The following is a 27,866-nucleotide window of genomic DNA, read 5'->3' as shown; positions in this document are numbered from 1 at the left end:
CCTCGGTGAAAGTTTAAAAGAATGTGCATTTGAAGAATTATATAATTATCTACGAGTTGATCATAAAAGAAAATAAACACACGCAAAAGAGAGTTTGAAGATTAAGTAGGAAACTTTTTGAAGTGAGGAAACTTCTTGTGTTTGGTTTTGATTTTAATATTGGAGGGCGCGCCTCTGTGGAGTGATCGGTATGGTCTTGGCCTGCCACCTCGGTGGCCGAGAGTTCGATTCTGGGGCATTCCACTGAGGGGTTAGAGATGTGAATTTCTGTGATAAAAGTTCACTCTCGACGTGATTCTGAAGTCATGTAAAGTCGTTGGTCCTGTTGCTGGATAACCACTGGATCCATGCAACGTAAAAACACCATACAAACAAACAAACAAACTAAATCCAAAGCAATGCTACCCACGCAAGAAGATTCTTCATTATACTCTGCTCTGAGTAAGGACATTTAGTGCATCTATGGTAGCTTTCCATCTGTTCAGTAATTGAATCATTCGTAATATAACAGGGAAGGACACATGACCCTCGGATGTTTTTCCTCAGTTTTCCGTTTATGATGTAATCGTGAGCTGATATGTATGGAATTATCAGGATTACCTCTGAAATTCTGAAGTATTCTTCGTTTCTTTAGTATTTTTCTAAGTTGTAATGCAACAGAGATCTTTCACATTCACAATTGATCTCTTGATTCCCTTTATCTGCCGAGAGCAACCAAATTCGCTGAACAGCAGCACCAATATGTGCAACGCTGTCGAACTTCTCAGTTCCAGAGGTCCTTTATTTCTTACACCGTTGGACTGTGGAACAACCTGCCAGAGGATGTCGTGCTATTCTCGATTCAAGTTTCCAAGGAAGTAAAAAAAAAAAGAAAAAAAATCAAGCCAGAAAAGCGTAGCGACGAAAGAATCTCGATTCTCAAGTTGATTCCAAGGAAGTAAACAAAAAATTAGTCAGAAAAACGTAGCGCCGAAAGAATCTTGATTCTAAAGTTGATTCTAAGGAAGCAATAAAAATTAGGGAAAAAAACAATAAAACTTGAGCCACACTAACGTTGCGAGTAATCTCGATGAAAGAAGAAATATTGCAGTAACTATATAGGTTATTTTCTTGCCGCGTTCTCACGTCCCTGTTTTCTCTGCTGCTACACCAAATGTAGTAATCACCGTCTGTTCCTTCTCCGCCCCACCCACTGCAGCGCTTTCGGGGTTTATGGCTTGGTTTTAGTGGCGGGCTTTATATTATGTTGCCTGCTCTCAGACAGGCGCACACTGAGAGTGAGAGAGAGAGAGAGAAAGATTCTTCTTTACGAAGAGTTACAAGGATTAGGATGTCTCAAAGACTCGTTAGTCCATCCAAGGAATTGGGTTGTCTTGATGTTGCTTTACGCAGACAGACGTTCACTGGAAAAAGAGAGAGAAAGTGTGTGTCTTACAACATGGAAGAGGGCTGCCAGATGCTGCTTTACTCAAACAGACGTTTGCTAAATGAGAGAGAGAGAGAGAGAGAGAGAGAGAGAGAGAGAGAGAGAGAGAGAGAGAGAGTTCTTTACGACGAGGGATGTTGCTTGATGTTGCTTAACGCAGACAGACGTTCACTGAGAGAGAGAGAGAGAGAGAGAGAGAAGAGAGAGAGAGAGAGTAATCCTTTTACGATGTGGGAGAGCTCTGTCTGCCCTGTTGCTTTACTCAGACGTTTACAAAATGAGAGAGAGAGAGAGAGAGAGAGAGAGAGAGAGAGAGAGAGAGAGAGAGAGAGAGAGAGAGCATCCTTTACAACCAGGGAGAGGACTCCCTTGATTAAAAGCCAAACGAGCGCGCAAAATCTTTTTGAAGACTGAACGGTAGCTGTTAGGAAAACCACACACAGAAATAGAGAGTGGAACGTTTGGTCTGAAAACGTAGTGACCGTTATTGTTATAAGCAAGTAAAACTTTTATTTAAATTATATTTGTTAGGAATTTGTTAACGTATGGCTCCCCGCCCCCCTTGTCATTCAATCCTATAGTAGATTCACATCAACCTTGCATTTTAATTTCCAGGCCAGTCCCTTACGACGCTCCTGATTGGCTGTTGATAAGCCACTGAAAGGGCTGGAGCTGGAAGCTCTCAGTCTCTCTCGAGAGTTCACATGGGTAGGATATAGGTTCCGCCTCTCCTGAAGGATACGTCTTTCAGGAGAGGTGGAATATACATCCTGCCTATGTGAACTTTCTTGAGAGACTAGAGTTTCTAGCCCTGTGAATGGCCTATCAACAGCCAATCAGGAGCGTCGTAAGGGAATGGCCTAGACATCAAATGCACGGTTGATGTGAATCTACTATAGTATACTGTGCTTTAAATAAAAAAATAAAAAAATAACATCCATGAAATAAGATCGACTTCAACAAAGAAGAAATTTATGAAAGTTTATGACAAACAAGAAAAAGAAATGTTGTCAATAATGTTTTATGACTCAAAATTCTTACACATCATAATAACAGCTCATGCAGCTATAACTTCACTAATATGTCAAGAGGTCGGCAGTTAACAAAATAATTCTCTCTCTCTACTTTCAAAAGTGGATCAAGACTAGAGGCAAGTAATTATAGGCCTGTGAGTCTAACATCACATATTATGAAAGTGTATGAAAGGGTAATGAAGAAAAATATTATGAAACATTTAATAAAAAATAATTTGTTTAACAAAGGACAACATGGTTTCGTACCCGGAAAAAGTACACAAACCCAACTGTTAGTCCACCGTGAGAACATATTCAAAAATATGAAAAGTGGAAATGAAACAGATGTGGTTTATCTAGACTTTGCAAAAGCTTTTGACAAAGTAGACCATAATATATTAGCAAAGAAAATTAGAAAATACAATATCGTGGATAAAGTAGGAAGATGGTTAAAAGAATTTTTGCACAACAGAAAACAGATAGTTATTGCAAACGACAAGAAATCGGATGACGCCAAGGTAATATCCGGTGTGCCACAAGGTACGGTGTTAGCTGCAATACTGTTTGTTATTATGATTGAAGACATAGACAGTAATGTTAAGGATTCGGTAGTGAGTAGTTTTGCAGATGACACAAGAATAAGTAGAGAAATTACTTGTGATGAAGATAGGGACGCTCTACAAAGAGACCTTAACAAAGTATATGATTGGGCAGAGGTAAATAGGATGGTATTTAACTCTGATAAATTTGAATCAATAAATTATGGAGACAGAGAAAGAAAGCTATATGCATATAGGGGACCTAATAATGAGACAATCACAAATAAGGAAGCAGTTAAAGACCTTGGTGTGATGATGAATAGGAACATATTATGCAATGATCAAATAGCATTTCTGTTGGCAAAATGTAAAGCAAAAATGGGAATGTTGTTACGGCACTTCAAAACAAGAAAAGCTGAACACATGATTATGCTTTATAAAACATATGTTCGTAGTCCACTTGAATATTGCAATATGATATGGTACCCACACTATCAAAAGGATATTGCACAAATAGAGATTGTACAAAGGTCCTTTACAGCTAGAATAGAAGAAGTTAAAGACCTTGACTACTGGGAAAGACTACAATCCTTAAAATTATATAGTCTAGAAAGGAGAAGAGAACGCTACATGATAATTCAGGCATGGAAACAGATAGAAGGAATAGCAGAAAACATCATGGAACTAAAAATATCAGAAAGAGCAAGCAGAGGTAGATTAATAGTGCCCAAAACTATACCAAGAAAAATAAGGAAAGCACACAGGACATTAATCCACTACGCACCAGCATCGATAATGCAGCGTTTATTCAATGCGTTGCCAGCTCATCTGAGGAATATATCAGGAGTGAGCGTAGATGTGTTTAAGAATAAGCTCGACAAATATCTAAACTGCATCCCAGACCATCCAAGATTGGAAGATGCAAAATATACCGGAAGATGTACTAGCAACTCTCTGGTAGACATTAGAGGTGCCTCACACTGAGGGACCTGGGGCAACCCGAACGAACTGTAAGGTCTGTAAGGTAAGGTAAGGTCTCTCAGACTGTATGCAAAAGCAAAATAAATCAAAAGTGCCTTGCATTAGGATTAGGAATAATGATAAGGATTGAACACTATGGTGCTATGACTGCAAATGCAAAAGGTAAACAACTTCGAAAGGAGCGAGTGACATCTTAGTTGTTTTTCTTTTTTGTTTACTTTTGGCACATTTAATTGTTTTCCTTTTTTCTTTACTTTTGATACATTTAATTGTTGAGAGAACATTTAAATTTATAATTAATGTTTTGCATGAAGTTGTGAGGCATATGCTATTTTGTTTTATATATTCTTATGATCAGGTTGGAGGGAAAAGTTTAGCTCGCAAAAACTCTCAAATGAAGTTTCGAGTGTCAATGTTATTTAATAACTGCTTCCTTTATATTTATAGATCATGTTTGCAATTGGTAATTACAGTGTTCAATATACTTCTCTCTATGCATTTATGATACAATAAAGTAAACTCTAATCTTTTAGACCATGATCAACTTTAGGTTAGTAATTAAGGTTATTTCATTTTTACTGATTAAGTAGCTGAATGGAAAGTTAGTTCTTATTTTAGCAATTTAATGGACTAAAGACTTTTATGTGGAGATATTTGCAATTTAAGCAAGTGAATTCTGAGCAGCTCATTGGACGTTGTCATCACTTAGTACTCCTGACACTTAGTGGGTTGATTGACCCAGCTTGTTTTGCAATGTCTCCTTATGTGTTTATTTTTTTTCAGGTTGTATCATTTATTTTATCTTTGTTTGATTGTACATCACATACAGTTCTTTTTATGGGAAGTGTGATAGGGTTGTTAATTTCCTAAGCTGTAAATGAAGACTGGAAGAACAATGCTTGGAGGAAATAATAAACCCACAGGAGTTTATTCCACATTTGTTAAACTTAACCTGGGTTGTTTCTTGAAATCTGTGATCATTGAACTCCACTCCTTAATGGAGTCACTGAATTCTTCTGTAGTAGTCAAGTCCACTGCTTGGACTGTTTGATTCACCGAAATCTTGTAGTTAATTCCACTACTTTTTAACAGAGTACTTATCTATTTGCACAAGCTGTATTCATCATACAGATGATGTGATATGTATAAATAATTTTTTTTTTTCACAGATGAAATTCTATTTTTTTTTTATAAATGAAGTAAATACATATTCATCATCAGAATTTCAGTTGTTGAAAATTTAAACATGTAACTATACATTATCAAAATATAAAATGGTTAAAAAACTAAGTTTTTGAATGATGAAACTTCTTATAAGAGTCGCCTAACTGCTCAGATAACCAAGTCCATTCTTTGTGCAAGTTGCTGAAATCTTGGAATAGTCAAGTCGGCTCTTTATTTGAGATGCTGAAATCTTTAAATAATCAAATACACACTTTAAAATAGTCACTGATATCTGCAGATGATCAAGTCCATGCCTTGTTCTTAGCTTAATCAAAACATCTTGAAAAGCTTCAACATAAGCTACAATGACTGCATAGTGATAGATTGATGTTACCCAATCATAAGTTTCAAGGGGATAGGACCAGGCTATCATATAGTAACACATTTGCTCTTTTGATGTTATTAGAGTAAGCTCATCTTGGACCAGCAAATGCTAAGTTCTTCTAAGCCTGTAGGTAACTTTGATGATTAGGAGTGCTTTGTTTCTTATTCTTCCTCAAATTATGGAATTTCTCTTTGTTATGTATTCCCAAAAACGTGTTCAGGACATCAAAAATCATGTATTTATAATATTCACAAAAAATTCGTATGTAAGCTAAAGACTTGCATAATAAAAGCATGAATATTAATTGGTATTTAAGATCCAGCACTTAAGAAAAACTGCGTTATGCATTTTTAAAATTCAAGTTGACATTAAATTACTTTTTTTTTTTCCTTTTTTTTTAGGAATACCAAGGACTAGACGTGGTCGTAATGACTATTATACGTTGCTCAGCGCTTCTTTATACCTATCATCAATTTAGAAAACTCCATAAAATTGGTTCCAAGTATATTTTAGGTAAGGTTTTTTTTTTTTAATTTTCATTCTCTTACCTGTTACTACAAATGATTACCTGTTTGAAATAGGAATAACTTTATTCTGAATTGAAATAACTGAAAGGTTTTAATTGTTGCCATATATCAGCTGTTCAATACCTTTCCCAAGTACCTTAGATCAGACAGAAAATATTAGCTCTAGTGCTTTACTTTTGTACCTACATCATATACTGTTTATTCAGTTACTGTTCTCTTTTCTGTTTCCAAATGCAGCTGTGTGCAATTTCTTATATGTTACAGGTATTGCTGGATTATTTGCAGTGTTTTCCAGCTTTGTTTTTAGCTGCTCTGTGATCAAACTGCTGGACAGTGATGTTTCTGATTTGAAGTAAGTGCAGTACTGATTTGAATGTTTATTTCAGTGATAATACTTGCTTTTAATTAGGATTTTGATACTAATTGGACATTTTAAGATTTAGTCAATGTTGCAGAAGTAATGCTTCAAGAGATGTGGTTTTGATTGATGTTTTATGTTGACTTCATTACAAAGTTTTCATCATTTACATATGATCTCATCCAAAAATAATTGTATTGGCTGTTATTTTTAAGCTTTTTTCATATGTAGAATTAACACAAATTTGGCTTTTCCAGGGATGCTCTTTTCTTCTTCCTGTTGCTGGTTGACCTAAGTAAAGCAAGCTTGCTGGCACAGTTTGCTTTGACATCGTCAAGCCAGACGGAAGTTCACACCAACATTGCTTGTGGTATGGCTCGTTTGGGTCCTTCCCTTACTCTCGACACAATTGTCGAAGCTCTAGTCATAGGGGCTGGTACACTGTCAGGTAAGCAAAATGCACTGAAACACAAGCTGTGCCTAGGCTAAATAGGGAACACTGTAACATTGTAATGTACTCATTTAGGCTCAGTTGGTTGTAAGTCTTCATTTAATGGGGATTAAACTTTCAGTCTTGATAATTTATCATTGAACAAATTACAGTTTTTGATACAAGATTAATATGGCTGTTTTTATGGCAAACTTGAATTTCATCTTTGATATTGGAAATTTTCTAGATGCCTTATACAAAGCCTCTATTATTTTGTTTTTGCTATTTGCATGCAGACAGCTTTAAGTGTATAGTACGTATGTACGTACTTTAAATTGATGATCCAATTTACTTTCATAAAAATAATCAGTACAGGATGAGGTGCATATACGTATTATTGTACATAACTAAATTGCAGCAATCCTTATATTTTATTCATGAGTACTTGTTTGTATTTTTTTTCTTGTTAGTGTGGTAATACATAGTAATAGTAGTATCCTTGATTTTGCAGGTGTGAGTCGTTTGGAGCAAATGTGTGCATTTGCTTGTCTTTCCATTGTTGTAAATTACATTGTCTTCATGACCTTCTTCCCAGCTTGCCTGTCACTCGTTCTTGAGGTTTGTATTTCTTGCTTCTGTTGTTTCATTCCATGCATTTCTTTCCAGCTTAAAAGTAAAGCAGTTTTTATCCAGTATGTACAGATCTTTGATTGTTACCAGTTCATAAGCACTGTACTATTTTAATCACTAAAGTGTACTTCTGCATCACAGTACTTTAATTTTATCATTTGTATATAGGTAGCATGGAAGTACTCTTGTTTTTAAAGATAAAGTTATAAAAGGGATGCTTGTACAAAAATATGTTAATGAAATTCAGTTTGTTCACGTCACTATGTACTGTAATTGAATTGTACATTGTTATCTTGAAAAATTTTATGTAATCAAATAATTGTTACTTAAGGTATGTATTTGCTATAAGGTGTAACCTTTCAGTGAAAGAGGGAATTTCAGTTTTGGCATGTGTAAGAGCTAGTGGTGGTGAAATTGAAGAGGTGGTTTATATTACTTTTGAAAAACTGACATTTCATGTAGAATGTTTAGTTTATTTTCCAACTTGTTTGTGAGGCTATTTATGAAAAGAAGTAAGAAAACAGAATACTAGTAGCCTAAAATGATAAGAGGATGTTGGACTTCTAAAGAGAATGTTGGACTTCTAAGCAAAAATCTTTTTTTAGTAGAACAAACTAAAATTTACGCTGTGCTTGAAACCTACTACTTCTTTATGCAACAGAGAAAGGCATTTACACTGAAAAGAGAAGGGTGTTTTGAAGATGCATGACTTCAGAATGTTGAATTATATTATTGAAGTGCCATGGGATCCATATATTACAGATGTAGAAGTAGCAGAGATATTTGTTCAGTGGTTATAAAATAGACAGAATTCACAAAGACTGGGTCGGTTTGAATACTTGATCAAAAGAGGAAGAACATTCATTTAATAGAAGTTGTGGACATGGGGATAGCTGTATATATAATTCATAGGTGTTACATTTATTTCGATTTGATGTATTTATTTGGGTAAATGAGTGTTGTTGTAGCCGAGTAACAATGTAAGTTTCAGGAATATAAGTTTTTGCCTCATATTCATATAGTGCATATTCAGCAGGATTAGTAAAATTATGGTTTCATACAATCAACTTACCTGTCAGATATATACATAGCTAAGACTCCGTCGTCCCCGACAGAAATTCAAATTTCGCGCCACTCGCTACAGGTAGGTCAGGTGATCTACCGGCCTGCCCTGGGCGGCAGGACTAGGAACCATCCCCGTTTTCTATCATATTTTCTCTGTCGCCGGTGGTATCAACATTGTTGCTATTACCTCCTGACTTAGATTCTTATTTCATCCTTTGATCATCGTTTATCGGCTTTTTGGTGACGTATCTGGATCGTGTTTTTGGCATTCGCTACTGTGGACTGTTTTTGGACTTGCTTTTTGGATTTTTCTCAGTATGTCTGATTCAAATGTGAGTGTGAGAATGTGTGTGAATGTAGGCTGCAGGGTGAGGATACCGAAAGCTTCGGTTGATCCTCACACTGTATGTCGTAAATGTAGGGGGTTTCAGTGTTCTGCTACTAATACTTGTCATGAATGCGAGGGATTAAATGCAGAAGAATGGAAGACTTTAACTTCTTATTTGAAGAAGTTAGAGAGGGATAGGGTTAGACGTCTGAAAGGTGTGAGTTCAAGGCCTATTGAGCCTTTTATTGATACTTTTTCTAATCCTAATGATTTAGATTCTCCCTATGTGTCTAATTCACAAAGTTTACTTTCGGAATCTGCCTCGGAAATCGCCGATCTGAAAGCTACTATTCGAGACATGAAGTCCAAAATGGCGGACTTACAAGGTAAGGCTAGTGAAAGTGAGCATTACAGTGAAGTGAGTTCTCCCAGTGTTTGTGGAGGGGGCGTTTGATCGTCCCTGCGACGCTCCCAGGCCTAGACCTCTTCCAAGCTCCCATGCCCAGAGGAGAAGGAAAGTCGAAAGCCTTAAGGAGGTCGTGGGGAATCCCCAACGGTCAGACGTCCCTTCAGCAAGCTCTGTTTCGTGGCAGGCTGCTCAAGGGCGCTTTAGAAAAAGCGTCCTTCGTGAGTGTTTCTCATCCTCTCCCTCTCCCTCACCTAAACGAGGGTGGAAGGAGTCGGATTTATCGAGGCCTCTGAAACGGCATTTGAAAGAACTCAGAGCGTTTCTCAGATGACGCTCCCTCTTCTATTAAGAAGGCGAAGGTGGCGTCAGCGTCACCCGACGAGGACGCAGAAGAACCCTTTCCTACTTCTCCCCGATTGATGACGAAAGGCATCATGCAGTTGACGTGGAGAAGCTTCAAGGAAGATTATCATGGCGTACAAGAACAACTGGCCTCTTTGGTGGGAGTGTTAGCGCCTCGTAGGAAGGACGTTGCGCTTCCAATCAAGAAGTCTCGTCCTCTCTCCCCTGCTAAGCGAGAGGCGTCATGCAAACGTGAAACTTCTAAACATATCGCAGAAGCTTCGGGTTCGAGATCGGGAGCTTACGGAAGACACGTAACGCCAGAGAGACGTGAGACGTCTTTTAGGCATGAAGCGTCTTTGAAAGCTGATTGTAGACGCGAGGCTCCAACCAATATTTTGGCGCCAGTTAGGACGCCTTTTGAGAGCGGAGCGTCTTCCAGGCGCGAGGCATCATCGGACGTCAGCAGCCACGTAAGCGGGAGGCGTCAGCCAGGACGCTTGGCAGACGAGAAGCGTCATCCAAGCGGGAAGCGTCATCCATTTATGGAGAGAAGCCTGAGCTTTTGGCGCCTTCCAGGACTATTAAAGCGGGGAAGAGGAAGGAATATCATTCCCTTAGCCCCTCTCCTATTAGGAGTTTGTCTCCTCCAGAGGAAGGACGTACGGAGTTGGCAGCGGAGACTCAATTAGATCCCGAGCTAGAAGTAGACTCGGAGGAAGAATATCAAGGAAGAGAAGGACTGTCGAACTATAAAGTTTTGACTGCCTTGCTTCTAGAGGAGTATGGAGACGACTTGACTCCTGCCGCTCCTCCTTCTCCGCGCTCTCTTTTTTCGAGTGCTAAGACGAAGAAGTCTTCGTCTTTTCTCAGAATGAAGCCCGCCATTTCGATGAAGAGGGCTCTTCAGTCCTTAGACTCTTGGATGAAGTCTAAGAAGGAGTTAGTCAGAACGGTCTTCTGCATGCCTCCAGCGAGACTAGCTGGTAAAAGAGGCATTTGGTATCAGACGGGAGAGAATATGGGTATTGCTCTTCCGTCTACGTCAGAAGCGGACTTTTCGACCTTAGTTGACGCTTACACCGTAGACAAGGTCTGAACTCGGCACGTATTACTTGGGGCATTTCTGAACTGGACCATCTCCTCAAGGGACTCTTTCATGTATTGGAAGTTTTCAACTTCTTAGATTGGTCCCTTGGGGTGATGTCCAAGAAAGCCCATGATTCTGAAGGACTCGAACCAGAAGTCCTTTTGTGCATTTTGTCTTGTATAGACAAAGCGGTTCAGGAAGGCTCGTTTGAGATCTCCTCTTTGTTTGGAGCAGGTCTTCTAAAAAAGAGGACGGTATATAGTGCCTTTTTAACCAAGGCAGTCTCCCACGCTCAGAGGGCAGCGCTGCTGTATTCGCCTTTGTCTGACTTTTTGTTCCCTTTTCAGTTGGTGAAGGACATTTCTCGTTCATTAACTGAGAAGGCGACTCAGGACCTTCTGACGCATCAGCAAGGAAGAAGAAGCCTGCTTCTACACCTGACAAGAAAGGACCGAGTACATCGGTTCAGCCCTTTCGAGGTGGCCCTACCTCCAGACCTCCCGCAAGAAGGAAGGCTCCTGAGAAGAGAGGTAGGTCTGCCTTTCGTCCCTTTAAAAAGGGAAAGTGATGCTCTCTCCTCCAAGCACCAGTAGGTGCCAGGCTCCTGGGATTTGTGGAGGCCTGGACACTTATAAACCAGACGCGTCATCGTTGTCTGTAATAAGGAAGGGATATCGTATCCCTTTCCTGAACACTCCTCCCCTAACGTCAACACCACGGGAACTAACAGCCAAGTACAAGGATCCTGTGCTGAGGGATACTCTTCGATCGATGGTGGAACAAATGTGGGACAAGAGAGCGATAGAAACTAGTGCTGGATTAAAACTCCCGGGGTTTTACAATCGCCTTTTTCTGGTTGCGAAGGCCTCGGGAGGCTGGAGACCATACTAGACGTCAGCGCTCTGAACAAATTTGTTCGGAAGGAGAAGTTCTCGATGGAGACTTCTGCCTCAGTCCTTGCGTCATTGCGACAAGGAGATTGGATGGTGTCTCTAGATCTCCAGGACGCCTATTTTCACGTCCCGATCCACCCTTCATCGAAGAAGTACCTCCGTTTCATGACGGGGGGAAGGATCTTTCAGTTCAGAGCCTTGTGTTTCGGCCTGTCCACAGCTCCTCAGGTCTTCACAAGCCTGATGAAAAATGTGGCGAGGTTTCTTCACCTCAAAGGAGTAAATATCTCTCTGTATCTGGACGACTGACTCATCAGGGCCAGATCAGAGAGACAGTGCTTGGGAGGACCTGACGTTAACTTTAGATCTGATCAAAGCGTTGGATTTGCTCGTGAACCTCGAGAAGTCGCAGCTGACCCCCAGACAGAACTTAGTCTATCTGGGGATTCAGATGGATTCTCGGGGTTTTCGAGTATTTCCTTCGCAAGAGAGAATCGCAAAAGGTTTGCAGATAGTCTCTCTCTTCTTAAGGAAGGAACAGACGTCCGGCGAGGGGAATGGTTGAGCCTTCTAGGGACCCTTTCCTTTCCTCTCGAACAGTTCTTCCGCTAGGAAGACTTCATTTACGTCCGCTTCAATTCTTCCTCAAGAAGTCTTGGAGTTGGAAAACTGGACAACTTTCGGACGCCTTTCCCATTCCAGTGGAGGGATAGGACCGCACCTGGAATGGTGGTTGCGCCCTCTGAAAGAGAACAAAGGGATCTCTCTAAAAACCCAGAACCCAGACCTAGTGTTGTACTCCGACGCATCGGAGAAAGGTTGGGGAGCAACATTAGGCTCGAAGGAGGTGTCAGGCACCTGGGAACCAGCGCAGGTGTCTTGGCACATAAACTGCAAAGAGCTCTTCGCCGTGCATCTGGCTTTGAAGAGTCTAGAACCTCTGGTGTCGAACAAAGTAGTGCAAGTAAACGTGGACAACACCACCGCACTTGCCTACATTCGAAAACAAGGAGGGACTCACTCCTCGTTCCTTTACGAGCTGACGAGAGACCTTTTGCTTTGGACGTCTCACAGGAACATCTCCCTTCTGACAAGGTTCGTTCAGGGAGTAAAGAATGTGAGGGCGGACAGACTCAGCAGGAGGAACCAGGTCCTTCATACAGAGTGGACCCTACACGAGGAGTGTCAAGATCTCTGGTCGCTGTGGGGGACACCTCATGTGGATCTCTTCGCCACATTCATCTCCAAAAGGCTGGCAGTCTTTTGCTCGGTCGTGGAAGACCCAAGAGCTCTTATGGTAGACGCCTTCCTGCTAGATTGGTCTCGCGTAGACGTCTATGCTTTTCCTCCATTCAAAATCCTGGGACTAGTAATAAAAAGTTTGTGGCGTCAAAGGAGACGAGGATGACATTGATAGCCCCCTTTTGGCCGGCCCAAGATTGGTTCACGGAGGTGGTACACGGAGGTGGTAGAGTGGATCGTAGACTTTCCCAGATCCCTACCAAGAAGGATGGATCTTCTCAGACAGCCACACTTCAAGAGGTATCATCAAAACCTCCCCGCTCTCGCTCTGACTGCCTTTCGACTATCGAAAGACTCGTCAGAGCGAGAGGGTTTTTCTCGCGAAGTTGCAAGCGCGATCGCGAGAGCACGCAGAACCTCCACTACGAAAGTATATCAGTCGAAGTGGGAGGTTTTTAGAAGGTGGTGTAGAACTAAGAAGTTGTCCTCCTCCACTACCTCTATAGCGGAAATTGCTGATTTCCTTCTATTCCTGAGAGAGCAATCTCATCTAGCTGTATCCACAATAAAGGGATACAGAAGTATGCTCTCGGCAGTCTTCAGGAATAGAGGATTAGATCTGGCAGATAATAAAGATCTCCACGATCTCATAAGGTCCTTTGAGACTTCAAAGTCGAAGGAACCGGTCCCTCCGAACTGGAACCTAGACGTGGTTCTCAAGTTTCTTTCATCTGAAAGATTCGAACCTCCTCATCGGGCTTCGTTTCGAGACATCACCAGAAAATGCCTATTCCTATTATCTTTAGCTACGGCAAAGAGAGTTAGTGAATTACATGCTCTGCAGGATAAAGTAGGTTTCAAGGGAGACTCGGCTATTTGCTCGTTTAAGACCCTGTTTTTAGCTAAGAATGAGAATCCCTCGAATCTCTGGCCTAAGTCATTCGAAGTCAAAGGCATATCGAGTCTCGTAGGAAGAGAAGCAGAAAGATCTCTATGCCCTGTAAGAGCTCTAAAGTTCTACATTCAGAGAAAGCATCAGATGGGAGGCTCTAGACAAGGTCTTTGGTGCGCGGTAAAAGACCCCACAAGACTGATGTCCAAGAATGCTCTGGCATTCTTTGTGAGGAACGTCATTACAGACGCGCATAGGTCTGTTCTGACGAACAGTTGCGACTGTTGAAAGTTAAAGCTCATGAAGTGAGAGCAGTAGCGACGTCTCTCTCGTTTCATAAGAATATGTCGCTTAAAAACATCATAGATACGACATTTGGAGATGCAACTCAGTATTTGCATCTCATTACTTGAAAGACGTTCGTTTGTGACATATGAGAAGTGTTTTTTCTCTGGTCCTTTCGTATCGGCGGATACGATTCTGGGTACGGGAGCCGACACCAATCCTTAAAAGTATATACTTTTCTTCTTTTTAGATATGGTCTGGAGTCTCTTCGAACAATGGAGGACTTGGTTTAGCACGGGCGGCCGTCTATGTTGTTCAGTAAGAGAATCTTGTCATATCTAATTAGATAAGTATAATTTTTTTTAGAAAATTATGTATGTGTGCGTAGTGGTTTTTGAGTTACGGTTGTTGTGAAGAGTTCGGGGATAACTCGGAACAATCCTTAGTTCTAACATATGGTTAGGATCAGGTGGTCGGGATTGGTTGTGTGCTCCTTCATAAGGTGTATTGTCATATAAGTGGATCAGCACCCATTGACAAAGTCCTTTCAGGCTCTGCCGAGTAAGCGGATAAGACCCCATCGGCAGACCCACAAGAACTCTTGGCCATAGATCATATATCTCGCTAAAGTTTCTTGAGGTGATGCAGACTACTGGGCAAACACCCATGAAGTCTACCACCTATCAGGTAGGAACCAAGGTTTTATTTATACCTACAACATATGTTGTTTACCTGTCTATTCCATATAGTAGCTGTCTCTTACCCTCCACCGAAGGGTGCCAATCAGCTATGTATACGTATATCTGACAGGTAAGTTGATTGTATGAAAATGATATTGTTATGTTACAATAAAGTTTCATACATACTTACCTGGCAGATATATACATAGCTAAGACTCCGTTGTCCCCGACAGAAATTCAAATTTCGCGCCACTCGCTACAGGTAGGTCAGGTGATCTACCGGCCTGCCCTGGGCGGCAGGACTAGGAACCATCCCTGTTTTCTATCATATTTTCTCTCTTCCACCTGTCTCCTGCGGGGAGGCTGGGTGGGCCTTTAATTGTATATATCTGCCAGGTAAGTATGTATGAAACTTTATTGTAACATAACAATATCATTTTTGTCCTTCAGCTCTCTAATAGATGTTCTTCAGGCCAACCTCCATGGCAGATGGCAACACTTGCTCGTGCCATGGTTGAAGAGGAGAGGCCCAATCCTGTTGTTCAAAGAGTCAAGGTAAAAATCTAGATTGATTGTACGTATAAGATAAGGAATTTACTAATTGAATTAATGTATGATATGTTAATATACACATTGTAATTACATTTATTTGATCATTACTGGTTTATTCCTTGTTAAACAAGGTGAATAATTTATTTATATATAATAAATATTAATACTTTTAATAACCTTACCTTTCTTGTTTTTCTGGTGTTGATTTCTGTACCTAGCTCATAGTTATAGATATTAGAATTTTAAAAAATTTTGGTTGGTTATTGGTGTGCATTATTTAATACTATGTCTCTTTCAATCTATTTGATATTTGTTAGGTTATCATGTCTGCGGGGCTGCTACTTGTACATGGCATTACTCGATGGTCTTTGTCACTGTCAGTTAACACAATGACTCTATCTGATTCAGCAGCAGCTTTTAATTCTTCCACTGATCCACATGTTATTGTACGGTATGTGTGATATGAGTTTTTTATTTTTTTTTTTTATGATAATTGTTGTAGGTTTGACAAACTGAGGTGTTAAGCTCCTAATTAAAAAAAACTGTAAATTCAATATTTTTTTTGTTGTTGTGTCATACTGTAGTACGTATATGGTACTGTACGTATGTGTTTAGCCAATATAGTATCTGAACTTTTCATGATTCTTATGATTATATAAAACTTTACATAAGCTATAGAAACAAAGAACAGTGAAGATAACAGTTTCCCTTTAGATTGAGAAAATCTTCCCTCCACCCTTTTCAAAAAAATAGATGCAGAAATATTCTTGATGACAACAAAGTATGTTATATAAAAGATATACACTAGTCTTGACACAGGTAAAAATTTGGTTGCAAGTTAAGTCATATTGGTATAGCATACCAAGACTTTATAGTTAATGGATTTATGCTCACCTCAAAGGTTACTAGAATTACTTACGTAATTTTGAAAATAAAGTCATGATGCATCATAGGTAGAGTCGGTTGGTTAGTAAGTTAGTTGGTTAGTAAGTTACTCATGTGGGCACAAAGCAGCATGGTTTCTATTGTTTAATGGTAGTGCTTTATTATCTTTTGTTACTTAACCCATACAGGTATATTTTTAGCGAAAGATAATATGGGATACATTGTTATTTATCATGAAAATAGCATGGGAGCCTATTGTCAGAGCCTAAGAGTGTGTATATAAGTGGCATTGACTAGAAATTTGTCTCAGTGTAAGTCTCAGTTAGTGCCAGGAAGACATACGTGAATGTTTTGAGTGTCAATAAAATCTCAACCCTGTAAGTATGTTTTATGTGCAATCAGTAAACTGTGGCTGGATTTGGTGTAGTTGATTGTACAATGTAATAATGAAATCACTCTCATATACTTACTGCTGTTATATGTAGGAATTCTGTAGTTGTGGTAAAGTGACTATTTTTTTATCTTATGTATGCCAAGATATATTAAAGTACATCTCTGTCTTAAAATAATTACGTAGTATCCTTCATGGCATATTTTTTTATCTTGTAGTTTTCATTTTCTTATGAACTGTTTCTTTGGATATTTGCTACGAAACTACTTATTAGTTATTTGTTTATGATTTGGAATAGAGTTGAGAGGAGAACCTTGATGAGTTTATTGTTCCTAGGTAAACAAAAGTAAAGTAGTAGCCTTTTTGATGAATAACTCTAGATGCAACCAAAGTTTGATCAGTCTGTATGACAATAGATGTTTTGGTCAGCAAAATTATTGTTCTGCTGAAGGCGTGTATTTTTGAGTACATATTAAGACATCCTTCCTGATTTTCCTATATTTATACTGTATAATGGCTCTTCATGATTATGACTTTATTGTAGGCATTAGAGCCTTTTGTCAAAATCCTGTAGAGTGATTAGGTTTTCATTGAAAAGGATAGTACAGTACCTATTTAATGACAGGAATAGCCTTTGTATATATTATTGTGTTGAGCAATTAAGATTATATTATTTAAAACATATTAGTACTCCTAACAGCAAGCAGAATTGTCAGAGAAAGAGTAAAATATGCCTCATCAAGATTGATTTATACATTGTAGAGAATACTGTACTAGCAAAGGATATTCGGTTATTTCAAGTGCTTGTAAATAAGTTACCATTGCATTATTTAGCTACAGGCAGCATATTAAGCATGATTTAAGTAAAAATATTTTTTTTATTGTTTCTATCGAGTCATAATATGTATTGTCTTTTTTTTTATCCAGGTTGCTTAATGCAGGACTAGACCATGTTGTGTTTATGGTGTTATTGGTAGCCTTGATCATCAAGTATGTGCTGTTTGAGTCCCAGGGACATTTAGAAGAGCATCTCATCCATGATAGTCTGTTAACTTCTCAGGATGATACTCAGTCCCCATCATTGAGTGGTAAAGGTAGGGTCACAATCTCAAATTTATTTAGGTTTGTTCTTAGTTTTATTATGCTTTCAATTTTAACTTGTACTTTCAACCAGGGAAATGGTTTGATAGGCAAAAGTTTTCCATAGTCATCAATATTTTTACTTTTGCTTGTTTGTTCTATTAATCATATTAATTTGGTTCTCAACGTTGTCATCAATTTATAAATAGGAACATAAATATGTACATTTTAATTAAATATTACAAATTTTTTCTCCATTACAAATGAAGTTTTTCTCTCTCTCTCTCTCTCTCTCTCTCTCTCTCTCTCTCTCTCTCTCTCTCTCTCTCTCTCTCTCTCTCTCTCTCTCTCTCTCTCTCTCTCTCAGATGGTTTGCTGTGGTTCAGTAAGGCTCTTTGTACTGTTATTTTTTTTCTTCATTATTAAAAGAATAACCAAGTTTCTATCTGAACTGCTCTGAGTAATCCAGATGTAAATGTTGTGTTTGGGGTATTAATTATTGTTTCCATAGCGACAAACTAAATAAAGCTGTTAACATTACCATAAATGAAAAAAAAATCTTGTCTTTATTTTCAGTTTTCTTTATTACACCATTTATTTACTTAATTCTTGTGTCAAAGGTCATCAGTAGTTCTAAGATATGTTTTAGCGGAAGAATCTCTCAGTTGATGCAGATCTGATTTCTATGTGTTTTATTTTTAGTTCCAGTGAATCATTTATGGTATACATATTTAAAGCAATGAAGGGTTATCATAAGCATCAGAATCAAAAGAGGGAATTGTCACTTTCCCAAAATCACTGTTGTTTGAAGGCCAGTGACCAAGCAGCATTATTACTGTTGACTAGAAGCTCCAGAACTGAGTTTTTTTTTTTTTTTTTTTTTTCTTGAATTAAGAAGTCTGGAGCAAATCCACGTCTATCTTGAAGGATACACCCCTCATGCATTAGAGCTCCTGGAAATGGAAACATTTTTCACATTTTGTACTTTGTTTTGAAAATATCATCACCATTTGGTCATGGCACAAAACGTAAATATAAACTGAAGTTGTTATTTGTGTTTGTCACTCCAAGATTGACAAATTAAGACCCGACATGAGTAATCCTACTCAATTTTTACCTCATCCGAATCTGTAGTGTACACAAGTGGTGGATAAGTGATAAGGCTGTGAAAAAGAATTTACTATTAATTTGAAAACGATGCTGAATAAAAGATAATTATGTAATTTGTATATCATTGCATTTAAACAGGGTTGAACTCAGGAGGAATACTCCGCCATTGCACAAGAAGCCGTACTGTCAGTTTCAACTCAACTTGCGACGAATCTCTTGCATCATCCCTAAAAAAAGAAGATATTAGTACTCAGACAGAAGCAGTTTACCCTGCCATGGAAGATCAAAAAGAGGAGAAACCCATGTCTCCTCCAAGACCACTAGATGAATGTGTTAGCATTATGAATTCTGAGGTACACATTTTTTTTTTATATTGTATCTTCATAGATATTTCAGTCATCTTCACAAAATAGTAGTATTTTACTTTTAGAAATACTGCATGATCTTGAAAATTCACAATGATAGTCCAAAAACTTTAATACGTATGTTCTAATTTACTCTGAGGAATATATGCTAGTGCTTTGTATTGGCTTAATACATAATTATTGTAATTTTGCTTTAAAACACCATGTCATACTAGTGTTGAATATGTAGTTGTTTAGTAAATTACAGTATTTAAGAATATGTATTTATTCTTTATTTGCAACTGATTGGTACATTTTACCCAAAACAGGCTGGCGTCAAATCTTTAACAAATCAAGAAATTGTTCAGTTAGTAGAGAAGAAGCATGTACCTGGGTACAAACTTGAAACAGTTTTGGGAGATCCATTAAGAGCAGTCGACATTCGTAGGAGAGTAGTTGCTCCTCACACAACAACCAAGAGTTCAATGGATACATTGCCCTATGATCATTATGATTACACAAAAGTAAGCTTTCCTTCAATATTGGCTGCTGTTCAAATTACAGTCTTTTATAGTTAACTATTGAAAAAATATTACATATATATGTTATGGTTTTATACCATTAAGAGTGCAATTCATTTTATTATTTACTATTTGGTTTCAATTTTATGTTTTAAATTCTTATCAAAAGTCCCTTTTATATACTGTAGTATACTGTTCACAGTATTTTCATAAAATCTAACTTCTCCCCTGAAAACAGGTCATGGGTGTGTGTTGTGAAAATGTTATTGGCTATGTCCCTGTGCCTGTGGGAGTTGTAGGTCCTTTGAATGTTAATGGCAAGAAGTACATGGTACCAATGGCAACAACAGAGGGTTGTCTTGTAGCATCAACAAACAGAGGATGCCGAGCTTTAGTTAATGGCGCCAAGAGTGAAGTCATTCGGGATGGTATGACAAGAGCACCGAGCGTCAGACTTCCTAATGCAGCTAGAGCAACGTAAGTATTACAGTCCTTTTTCAAATTAGGTGAAATTTTGTTTTGCTTTTCTAAGCATCAAATAATTTTTCAATATGCTGTAAATACTAGCATGTATTTCTTAAAAGGTTCAAATATGTTTGAATGCAGAATAGTATATATTTGCCTAAGTATACGTACTGGAGGATCTCTTATTCACCATTCTTTTGCCTGTCAGACAGAGGGTATTGTAGTCTCAATCAGTAACATCACTTTTTGTGAACATGCAAGGCAGTTGACAGGTGTTCTTTTCACAGAGGATCCTTATATACCAGTGTTCACTGTAACCCATTGAGGTTTTTATAGGAACTGAAGCTCATCTGTAGTGAAACACCATGTTTGTGCTTACTGCTTATAAGTTTAGTGATAATTTTCTGAATTTATAAGTTTTTCTACTTGATCTGTACTTTCCTGGGTTTTTACTCTTTTTCTTCATGGCCTTGCTTTGAGAACTTCTTTTTCATTCTTTATTGCTGCTGTTTCAGATAACTTCACTAACCAGTTTGCTTCTTCATGTCTACAGTCTTGTCCGGTATCATTATCTGCCAGACAAATATTTCTTTTTAACTCATATAAGTACAATGTCTTGTAGTATAGATTTGATCATATATTTTTTCATTGTATTCTTTATCTACTCATATTTATGTAACTTTCATTAGCATTGCTTGAATAAAAAGTGCCATTGACAATGAATTTTAGACACTTACCATCTAAGGAAGTAGATAATGTACTTGATGTCATACCCTGAGCTATTGATAATGTGTTACTTTCTTGCTTTCCGGTCCTGTTTTCATCATTGCTGTTCTCAGTTTCTTGTACGGTTTGCTTTGTTGTATAATGAATCATGGATTACCTCTATATCGAAATCAGTCTATTGTTATTTCTACCAATCACTAAAAACCTTTAGTTAAGGAATTTGTTTTTCCATTGTCATGTGAGGGAGGAATGTGTAAAGAGTGGTCCCTGAATGAATTTATATATATTATTTTTTCTGTTATTACAAAAAAGTGAGTGAATTATGACCAAAGTCTCTAAGGAAAAGTATCCTTGACAACTGTGCAATAGGAGTTTTAGAAAACGCCAAATACTTTATTGTTGTATGACTTATTTAAGTAAATTTAACCACTTGAACATGAATTACATTGGCAAAAGATTCTAGACTATTAAAAATTTATAGTGTTTATGCATATCTTTCATATAAATAATTGTTTAAGTAACAAAGTCATCTGGTACTTGCATCCCTGATGGTAGGAAATTAGAAATCAAGGTAGAAAAACATGGATGTCTGTTATTATTTTGTTTTGTAAAGTTATCATAATGATACATGAGCCCATATTGTATAATGTCTCAAGAATTTTTTTAAATTAATGAGAAGTCATTTGGGTGTATTCCCCTTAAAGTTATTCCATTCCCTGATCTTAGTGGGTGGTGATAGCAATCTCCTGAGTTTCCCACACCACCCAACTGCCATGTTGAGCCTCATCCCTAAGCCATCAAGAGATTATTGAAGACTAGTGCTTCTTCTAAGTCTTCTTAGGAGTTTACATCCTGACTAGACACCAAACCCATGAACACCACCATCCTAAATTAACCTCCTCTAGCCTTGAGTGATTGGGATGGGACAGTGACTGACCATCCCTCTTAATGTAGTAGTGTCACAAACTTCCAGTTTTGAGGAGCAACAGTTGGCTGCAAGATTTCATTGAAGAGGAGCAATTCATCTATGGACTACGTTCTTCTCTCCGTGGGCCATCAACTAAGGAGGAGCAGTCATCCAGCTCTCTAAATGAAGGAAAGGATGTCGTTTACTTCATTTCCATTTTTGATTAATTGCAAAGGATGAAAAGGAAGCAGTTATTCCTGTTTTATAAGGTGGCTCCCTTCACCTCACAGAACCAGCTGATATCTAACCAACCACAATGAAGACATCAAATTTGTAAAGACTGTCATCATACTTTCAACACTCACCTGTTGAAAAAAACCATTGCTATTTGATGTACAGTGTAAGACCAATAGACATTTTAGAGTAAAAAACATACATCATTTTGAAATAGTTTAATAAAATATGGAAATGACTCAGTTTATCAAATGATTTAATAGAACTTTGTGACAAATTGTACTTTATGTGTAGGTACTTACGAATGGTTGTCTATCTTTTCTATATTTTATTTGAGGGATTTTCTTTCTTTTTATCATAACTCTTCTTCATCCCTCATATTGGCATTGTCCAAAGATGTAGACTTCTAAGTTTTTATTGGTTTATTATACATCTTGTGTATTTTCTTTCCTATTCTGTAAGACATTGACTACCTATATGTATATTAACCAACCTATAAGCTACCAGCAACATGGTTCCTGTCTCCTTATAGTCCCCAAATACTCTATTAGATCTTACTTTTGGGGATAACTGAAACAACTGTATGCTTTTATAGCACAAAACAAATTTTTAAAATTACACTTTCATTAAAGTAGTGCCTTCCTGCCAGCCCCTCAAATTTCACTGCTTTTTAAAGTTTACAGAAGTATGGTTATTGATTGAGATATATACCTAAAGATTCAGAAGGCATGTGCATAGTAAAGCTATCTTGTTCTTTCTAACAAGATTTGTGGACCCGAGAACATTTGGGACATGAATATGGCCATATATTTAATTAACAAGTTTTGTATGAAAAAAACTTATTTCCCGATATAAAAATTTTTGATAGATTTTCAAATAAACATTCTAGTAAGATAAAAAATTTTGATAACTTTTCAAAAAAAATTTTTGATAACTTTTCAAAGAAACATTCTACATTAGGTTATAAATTTAGAGTGGTTCTTAATATGAATCTTTTTTTCACAGTGAGGTGTATATGTGGATTCGCAACAAGGACAATTTTACAGTCATCAAAGAAGCATTTGATTCTACCAGTCGATTTGCACGTCTTCAAGATCTGCGCGTTGCTATTGCAGGAAGGTTGTTGTACACTCGATTTGTAGCTCAGACGGGCGATGCAATGGGGATGAACATGGTTTCTAAAGTTAGTGCTGTGTATCTTAGTTTCTTTTACCTTATTTTTGGCAGATGACTAACAGTCTTTATTACTTGCTGATAAATACTAATGAAAAAATATATGTAACTGACACTTAAGTTGTTAGTTTTGTACTAGTGATATTTTCTTATAAGAGTGCAGATGTGATATACTCTAAGTGGTTGTATTAACTGTATAAGCTTTTAGGTCACATCATTTGTATGGGTCACATCATTTGTAAGAAATATTAATTTAAAAAATATTTTGGACATCAGATTAGTATTATTGAATATTTTTTCTTGGTAACTTAGGGAACGGAGGCGGCTCTTGCAGCAATTAAGAAGTATTTTCCTGATTTGGAAGTCCTGAGTGTCAGCGGTAATTACTGTGTGGATAAGAAGCCATCAGCTATTAACTGGTAAGACACTTTCAGTTTTCTGTTGGATAGGGAAACAAACACCAATTATTTGTGCTAAATTGTGGCTGTAAGTGGCCTGGACATTGTAGATGTTCCATATGTTAAACAGTCAAGGTTTAACTCTGAAATTTGAAAAAAGCACTAACATAAGTGTTGTAAGAGATATATTTTTAATTTCTTTATTAAGTCTTGAGCTATGATTGTTCTGTGATTACTTAGATCTTCAATACAATTATTAAATATCTTCTAAGATTAAAAAGTCAGACAAAAATAACATGAATTATAAACACATTCTCATAAATTCAACAGTTTAGCATCAAATTATACCTTGCATATGTGTACAGAGCCTGTACCTGTATACAGTACATATGGGCAAACCTCCACTAATCCAGTCCGCCACCATTGTGACCGAGGAATGCTCAATTTGTGAAAAATCTGAATTAAAGAATGATTACCTCAAAGCAATAGATAACCAAATAATCATTGCTTCACAATATTATGCATGTACTGTTTATACTTATGAAATATTTGACTTTTTGTAATGATTGACCTTACATTTTTCACATTTATGATTCTCTCATAAAATTCTGGATTTTGGATGCAATGTGCAGATAGCCTAGGCAATACTATTGTTAGAACATTTGGCATCACTTTACACTACAAAACTTTACACTACAAAGTAATTACTATTAACTTAAGGGGAATTTGTAGCATATTAAAATGTTCTGTAATGATTAAAAAGGTATAAAGAAGTCACAGGCATTCTAATATTGCTATATGAATTAATACTATTATAAGGTATAGCCAAAATATATGTTTTGTTCATGAAACTTACCTGTCAGATATATATATAGCTGTATTTTCTGAAGTCCGACAGAATTTAAAAAACTTCCGACACACGCAGTGGTCGGCCAGGTGGTTAGTACCCATTCCCGCCGCTGGGAGGCGGGTATCAGGAACCATTCCCATTTTCTATTCATAATTTTTCTGTCGCCGGTGCTGAAACACCTGTTTTCAGTACCCACCTCCGTCTTAGGATTTTGGAAACTTCATTGCCGCTAAGTATCCTAATTGTCTTTTGATTTATTTACTTGGATTTGTGGCTAGGCATACGCTATCTTAAATTGATTTGAATTTGATTCATTTTTGCATAAGATATCTGAATCTAGTTAGGCTAGTTTCAGAGGGGGTTGTCTGCAAAGATAGGGTGTGGCTACCGAAAGCTTCGGTAGATCCGCACTTGGTATGCACGAGGGGTTTGGGTCTTGCTTCTTTGTTGAGATTTGTCATGTAAGGAGTGTGAGACTTGTCTATTCCGTAAGGAAGACGTATCATTCGTATGTACGCAGTTAATCAGTAAACATGTCTAATTCCGCAAGGAAAAAGTATGATTCGTATGTACGCAATTAATCAGTAAACAAAAGTCAGGGTAGTGAACCTGCATAACCTTCCTGTAGACTTTATTTTGCCTAACCCTATAGTAATGGCCTACCGGGTTATGAATATGTCTGCGAGAGGTGATCGCTCTCCTCCATTGTTGTGAAGAGTGCTACTTCTGTTATTGTTACTCCTAACCCTGTAATGTTGCCTTCGGGCCCTAAAACAGTGTCTGTAGAGGTTATTGCCCTTTTCTCTTTAATTATACTCATTTCGATTCGTAACTTAGAATCGAAAGTGCTTGCTTTAGAGAGCAATAGTGAAGTGGCTAAGTGCAGTGACAGTGCCCCTTGTGTAGTGGAGGGTGCGTCAGATCGGCCTTATAACGCCTCTAGGTCTAGACCTCTGTCGGACTCCCAGGACCAACAGGGAGAGGGCATGTCGAAAGCCGAAAGGAGGGTTACGAGGAACCCCCACCGATCTGGCGTGCCTTCGGCAGTTTTCTGATGAAAATCCCCAGACTGCCAAAGTTCGTGCACGTGCACGAATCCTGAAGGATTGCTTCTCGTCCTCCGAGGCGTCCTCCCCGCGCAAGGGTTGGAGCTCTCGGAAGGACTCGCGCCCTGTAAGAAGCTTTAGAGAAGAGGACGCTTCATGTCCTCTCTCTCGTCAGGAGGGAACGTCAGATCCGCCCCATAACGCCTCTAGGCCTGGACCTCTGTCGGACTCCCAGGACCAGGGAGAGGGCATGTCGAAAGCCGAAGGAGGGTTACGGGGAACCCACTTCGATCTGGCGTCCCTTCGGTAGGACCTGTTGACGTTTCCCAGGCTGCGGAAGATCGTGCACGTGCACGAATCTCGAAGGACTCGCGCCCTCTAAAGAGAAGCTTTATAGAAGAGGACGCTTCACGTCCCCTCACTCTCTCGTTATGCGTTTCAGTGAGAAGTAAGAAGGCGAACGTCGCCTGAATCACGTGTACGTCTTTCACCGAGAAATATGAAAAAGAAGGCAGTTTCTCTCGCTTGTTTTGACGCCTGTTAGGAGCGTGACGCTTTTCCGCACGCTTCTTTTGACGCTCGGCTTGAACGGGACGCTCGGATGGACGCCAGGCGCGCGACAGTGGACGCCGAAGCGTCCTCGCCAGTGGACGACCCGAGCGCGCGCCCAGGACGCCGGAGCGTCCTCGCGAAAATGGACGCCGAGCGCGCGCCAGCGCACACCAGGTTTGTCTCCTGGCTGAACGTTTCTGTTGAACTCTTCAACTTCAAGCTCTTGTTTAAGATTTGAGCCTCAAGAATGTGAAGTAAGCAGTGCTTCGGAGGAAGCTTAAAGTGAACAGACAACTTCGTCTTTGAAACCCAGCAAGACCTCGGGTTTCGTGAATTCGAGGTCTCTGTCAATATTATATTGCTTTTCGCAAAGGTGGATGGAGTTAAGGAAAGCTCAAGGGAAGATCTCGTTTTCTCTACCGCAGTCAAGACTTTGCGATAAGGCAGTTACGGGTTATGTATAGGCTCGACGTCTCGGCGACGTTCAGTAGAATTCTTGCAAAGGCATTCATCAAAGAAGGCGCTCTTCAGGAAAGCGCAAGACAGGACTTCCTTTGCACCTTTGCCATACTGCCATAAATTTTAAGCTTTAGCAGGCATTAGTTGTGATACGGGAGAGGAAGCTGGTTGGAGAGTTTCTTCCTCTTCCCAGGATAATTTTGCAAGCTTTTTAGCCCATCTGAAAGAATTTTTCAGATGATAGATTGTTAGTTTCTAGTCGGGACTACGCTGCCGAATTGAACATCGTTGTTCTACCTGCCGTAAGCCCTGTCTCTTAACAGGATTCTTGCCCCTTTCTCGTTTGAGACGGGAATCGGAAAAATAAAATGCTCGACTTACTGGATTACGTTTTGTCAATTCAGTGACTTTCCCCCATTGACAATATACTTTCGTTTTGTCAAGTAAGTGGGTATCCCCTCATTGACAAAATATCTCTTTGTCCCGTAAATGGGTTAGTTCTCATTGACAAACATCTCTTTAACTTGATATTGCGTAAGCGAATAAGCTCTTATTGACTAGATTCGGAAGAGCTCTCATTCGTCATTCGCAGACTCGTACAAGAAATAGACTTGTAGACTACGTCAATGAACGCTTATGTCCAATAACATAAGAAGCTTGAGCTGTCTGCTTCGATTCTCTAAGTTTTGTTCATGAAACTTGCCTGTCAGATATGTATGTAGCTGTATTTCCGAATTCAGCTATATATATGTCTGCCAGGTAAGTATGAACAAACTTTATTGTGATATAATAAAATATTTTGCCTTGCGTTATTTTACTACTGGTTGGTTCAAGTCATACACGCTTGCTGTAGTTACCTCTTCGGATGGCACTGAGGAGGTCTATTTGTCTAATTATTTTAAGGACATTAATCGTACTCCCTGCAGCCTTCCAGGAGTTTCCGATTTATCTTTTACCGTTGTATGGTAGTGTTCTGACGACACAAACGCATCTATATATTTAGCGTTTTCTGTTTCGCTTAAATATACCAGCTTGAGAGTCTCTTTTTGCTCAAAAAATAACGGACCTATTTCTTCGTAGAATAGGGTAGCTGGCAACCCAGACATAAAGTTAAGAGACGACGTTCGTAAGCTGCTGGCTGCTGCTGTGTCTGACTGTCCAAGTTCCAGTTCCACCGAGCCAGTAACAGATCGTGTGCTGTCATGCCCAGTAGGTTACTTCCTCTCTCCTGCGAGATTGACTGACTAACCGTATCTCTGTGCTGGCGGTTACGTCTCTCCTGCGGGATTGACTGACTAACTGTATCTCTGTCCTACAATCACGGACTTAAGCCTAAGATTGAGGGGATTTCTTACGTGAATGAATAAACGTTGCATTCGTTTTGCCTTACTATGTTCAACAGAGTTATCTCTTAATCCTTTCGGTGCTCGTTACCGCACGGTATAGAACTACGAGTCTACCGCAACATTGCACTTTTGTATGCTCTCCTGCTTA

The 27,866-nt window shown here is 38.7% G+C and overlaps 1 protein-coding gene across 2 annotated transcripts in view; it reads left to right on the top strand.

The window, feature by feature from the left end:
- Positions 1–27,866, top strand: part of LOC135218347 (3-hydroxy-3-methylglutaryl-coenzyme A reductase-like) — a 122,077-nt gene that overhangs the window by 80,368 nt on the left and 13,843 nt on the right. The window contains exons 3-14 of one of the 2 annotated variants that reach the window (XM_064254574.1): positions 5,910–6,021; positions 6,300–6,387; positions 6,651–6,841; positions 7,335–7,441; positions 15,130–15,234; positions 15,549–15,682; positions 17,435–17,601; positions 18,836–19,050; positions 19,371–19,565; positions 19,801–20,039; positions 22,900–23,077; positions 23,380–23,486. In XM_064254574.1, the coding sequence (XP_064110644.1) occupies positions 5,910–6,021; positions 6,300–6,387; positions 6,651–6,841; positions 7,335–7,441; positions 15,130–15,234; positions 15,549–15,682; positions 17,435–17,601; positions 18,836–19,050; positions 19,371–19,565; positions 19,801–20,039; positions 22,900–23,077; positions 23,380–23,486 (1,838 nt within the window). The remainder of the gene's footprint in view (positions 1–5,909; positions 6,022–6,299; positions 6,388–6,650; positions 6,842–7,334; positions 7,442–15,129; positions 15,235–15,548; positions 15,683–17,434; positions 17,602–18,835; positions 19,051–19,370; positions 19,566–19,800; positions 20,040–22,899; positions 23,078–23,379; positions 23,487–27,866) is intronic. The other variant, XM_064254575.1, reaches the window with a different exon arrangement.

This window comes from Macrobrachium nipponense, chromosome 9 (genome assembly GCF_015104395.2).
Source record: "Macrobrachium nipponense isolate FS-2020 chromosome 9, ASM1510439v2, whole genome shotgun sequence".
Lineage (NCBI taxonomy): Eukaryota > Metazoa > Arthropoda > Malacostraca > Decapoda > Palaemonidae > Macrobrachium > Macrobrachium nipponense.
This window is presented reverse-complemented; position numbering and strand designations above follow the sequence as displayed.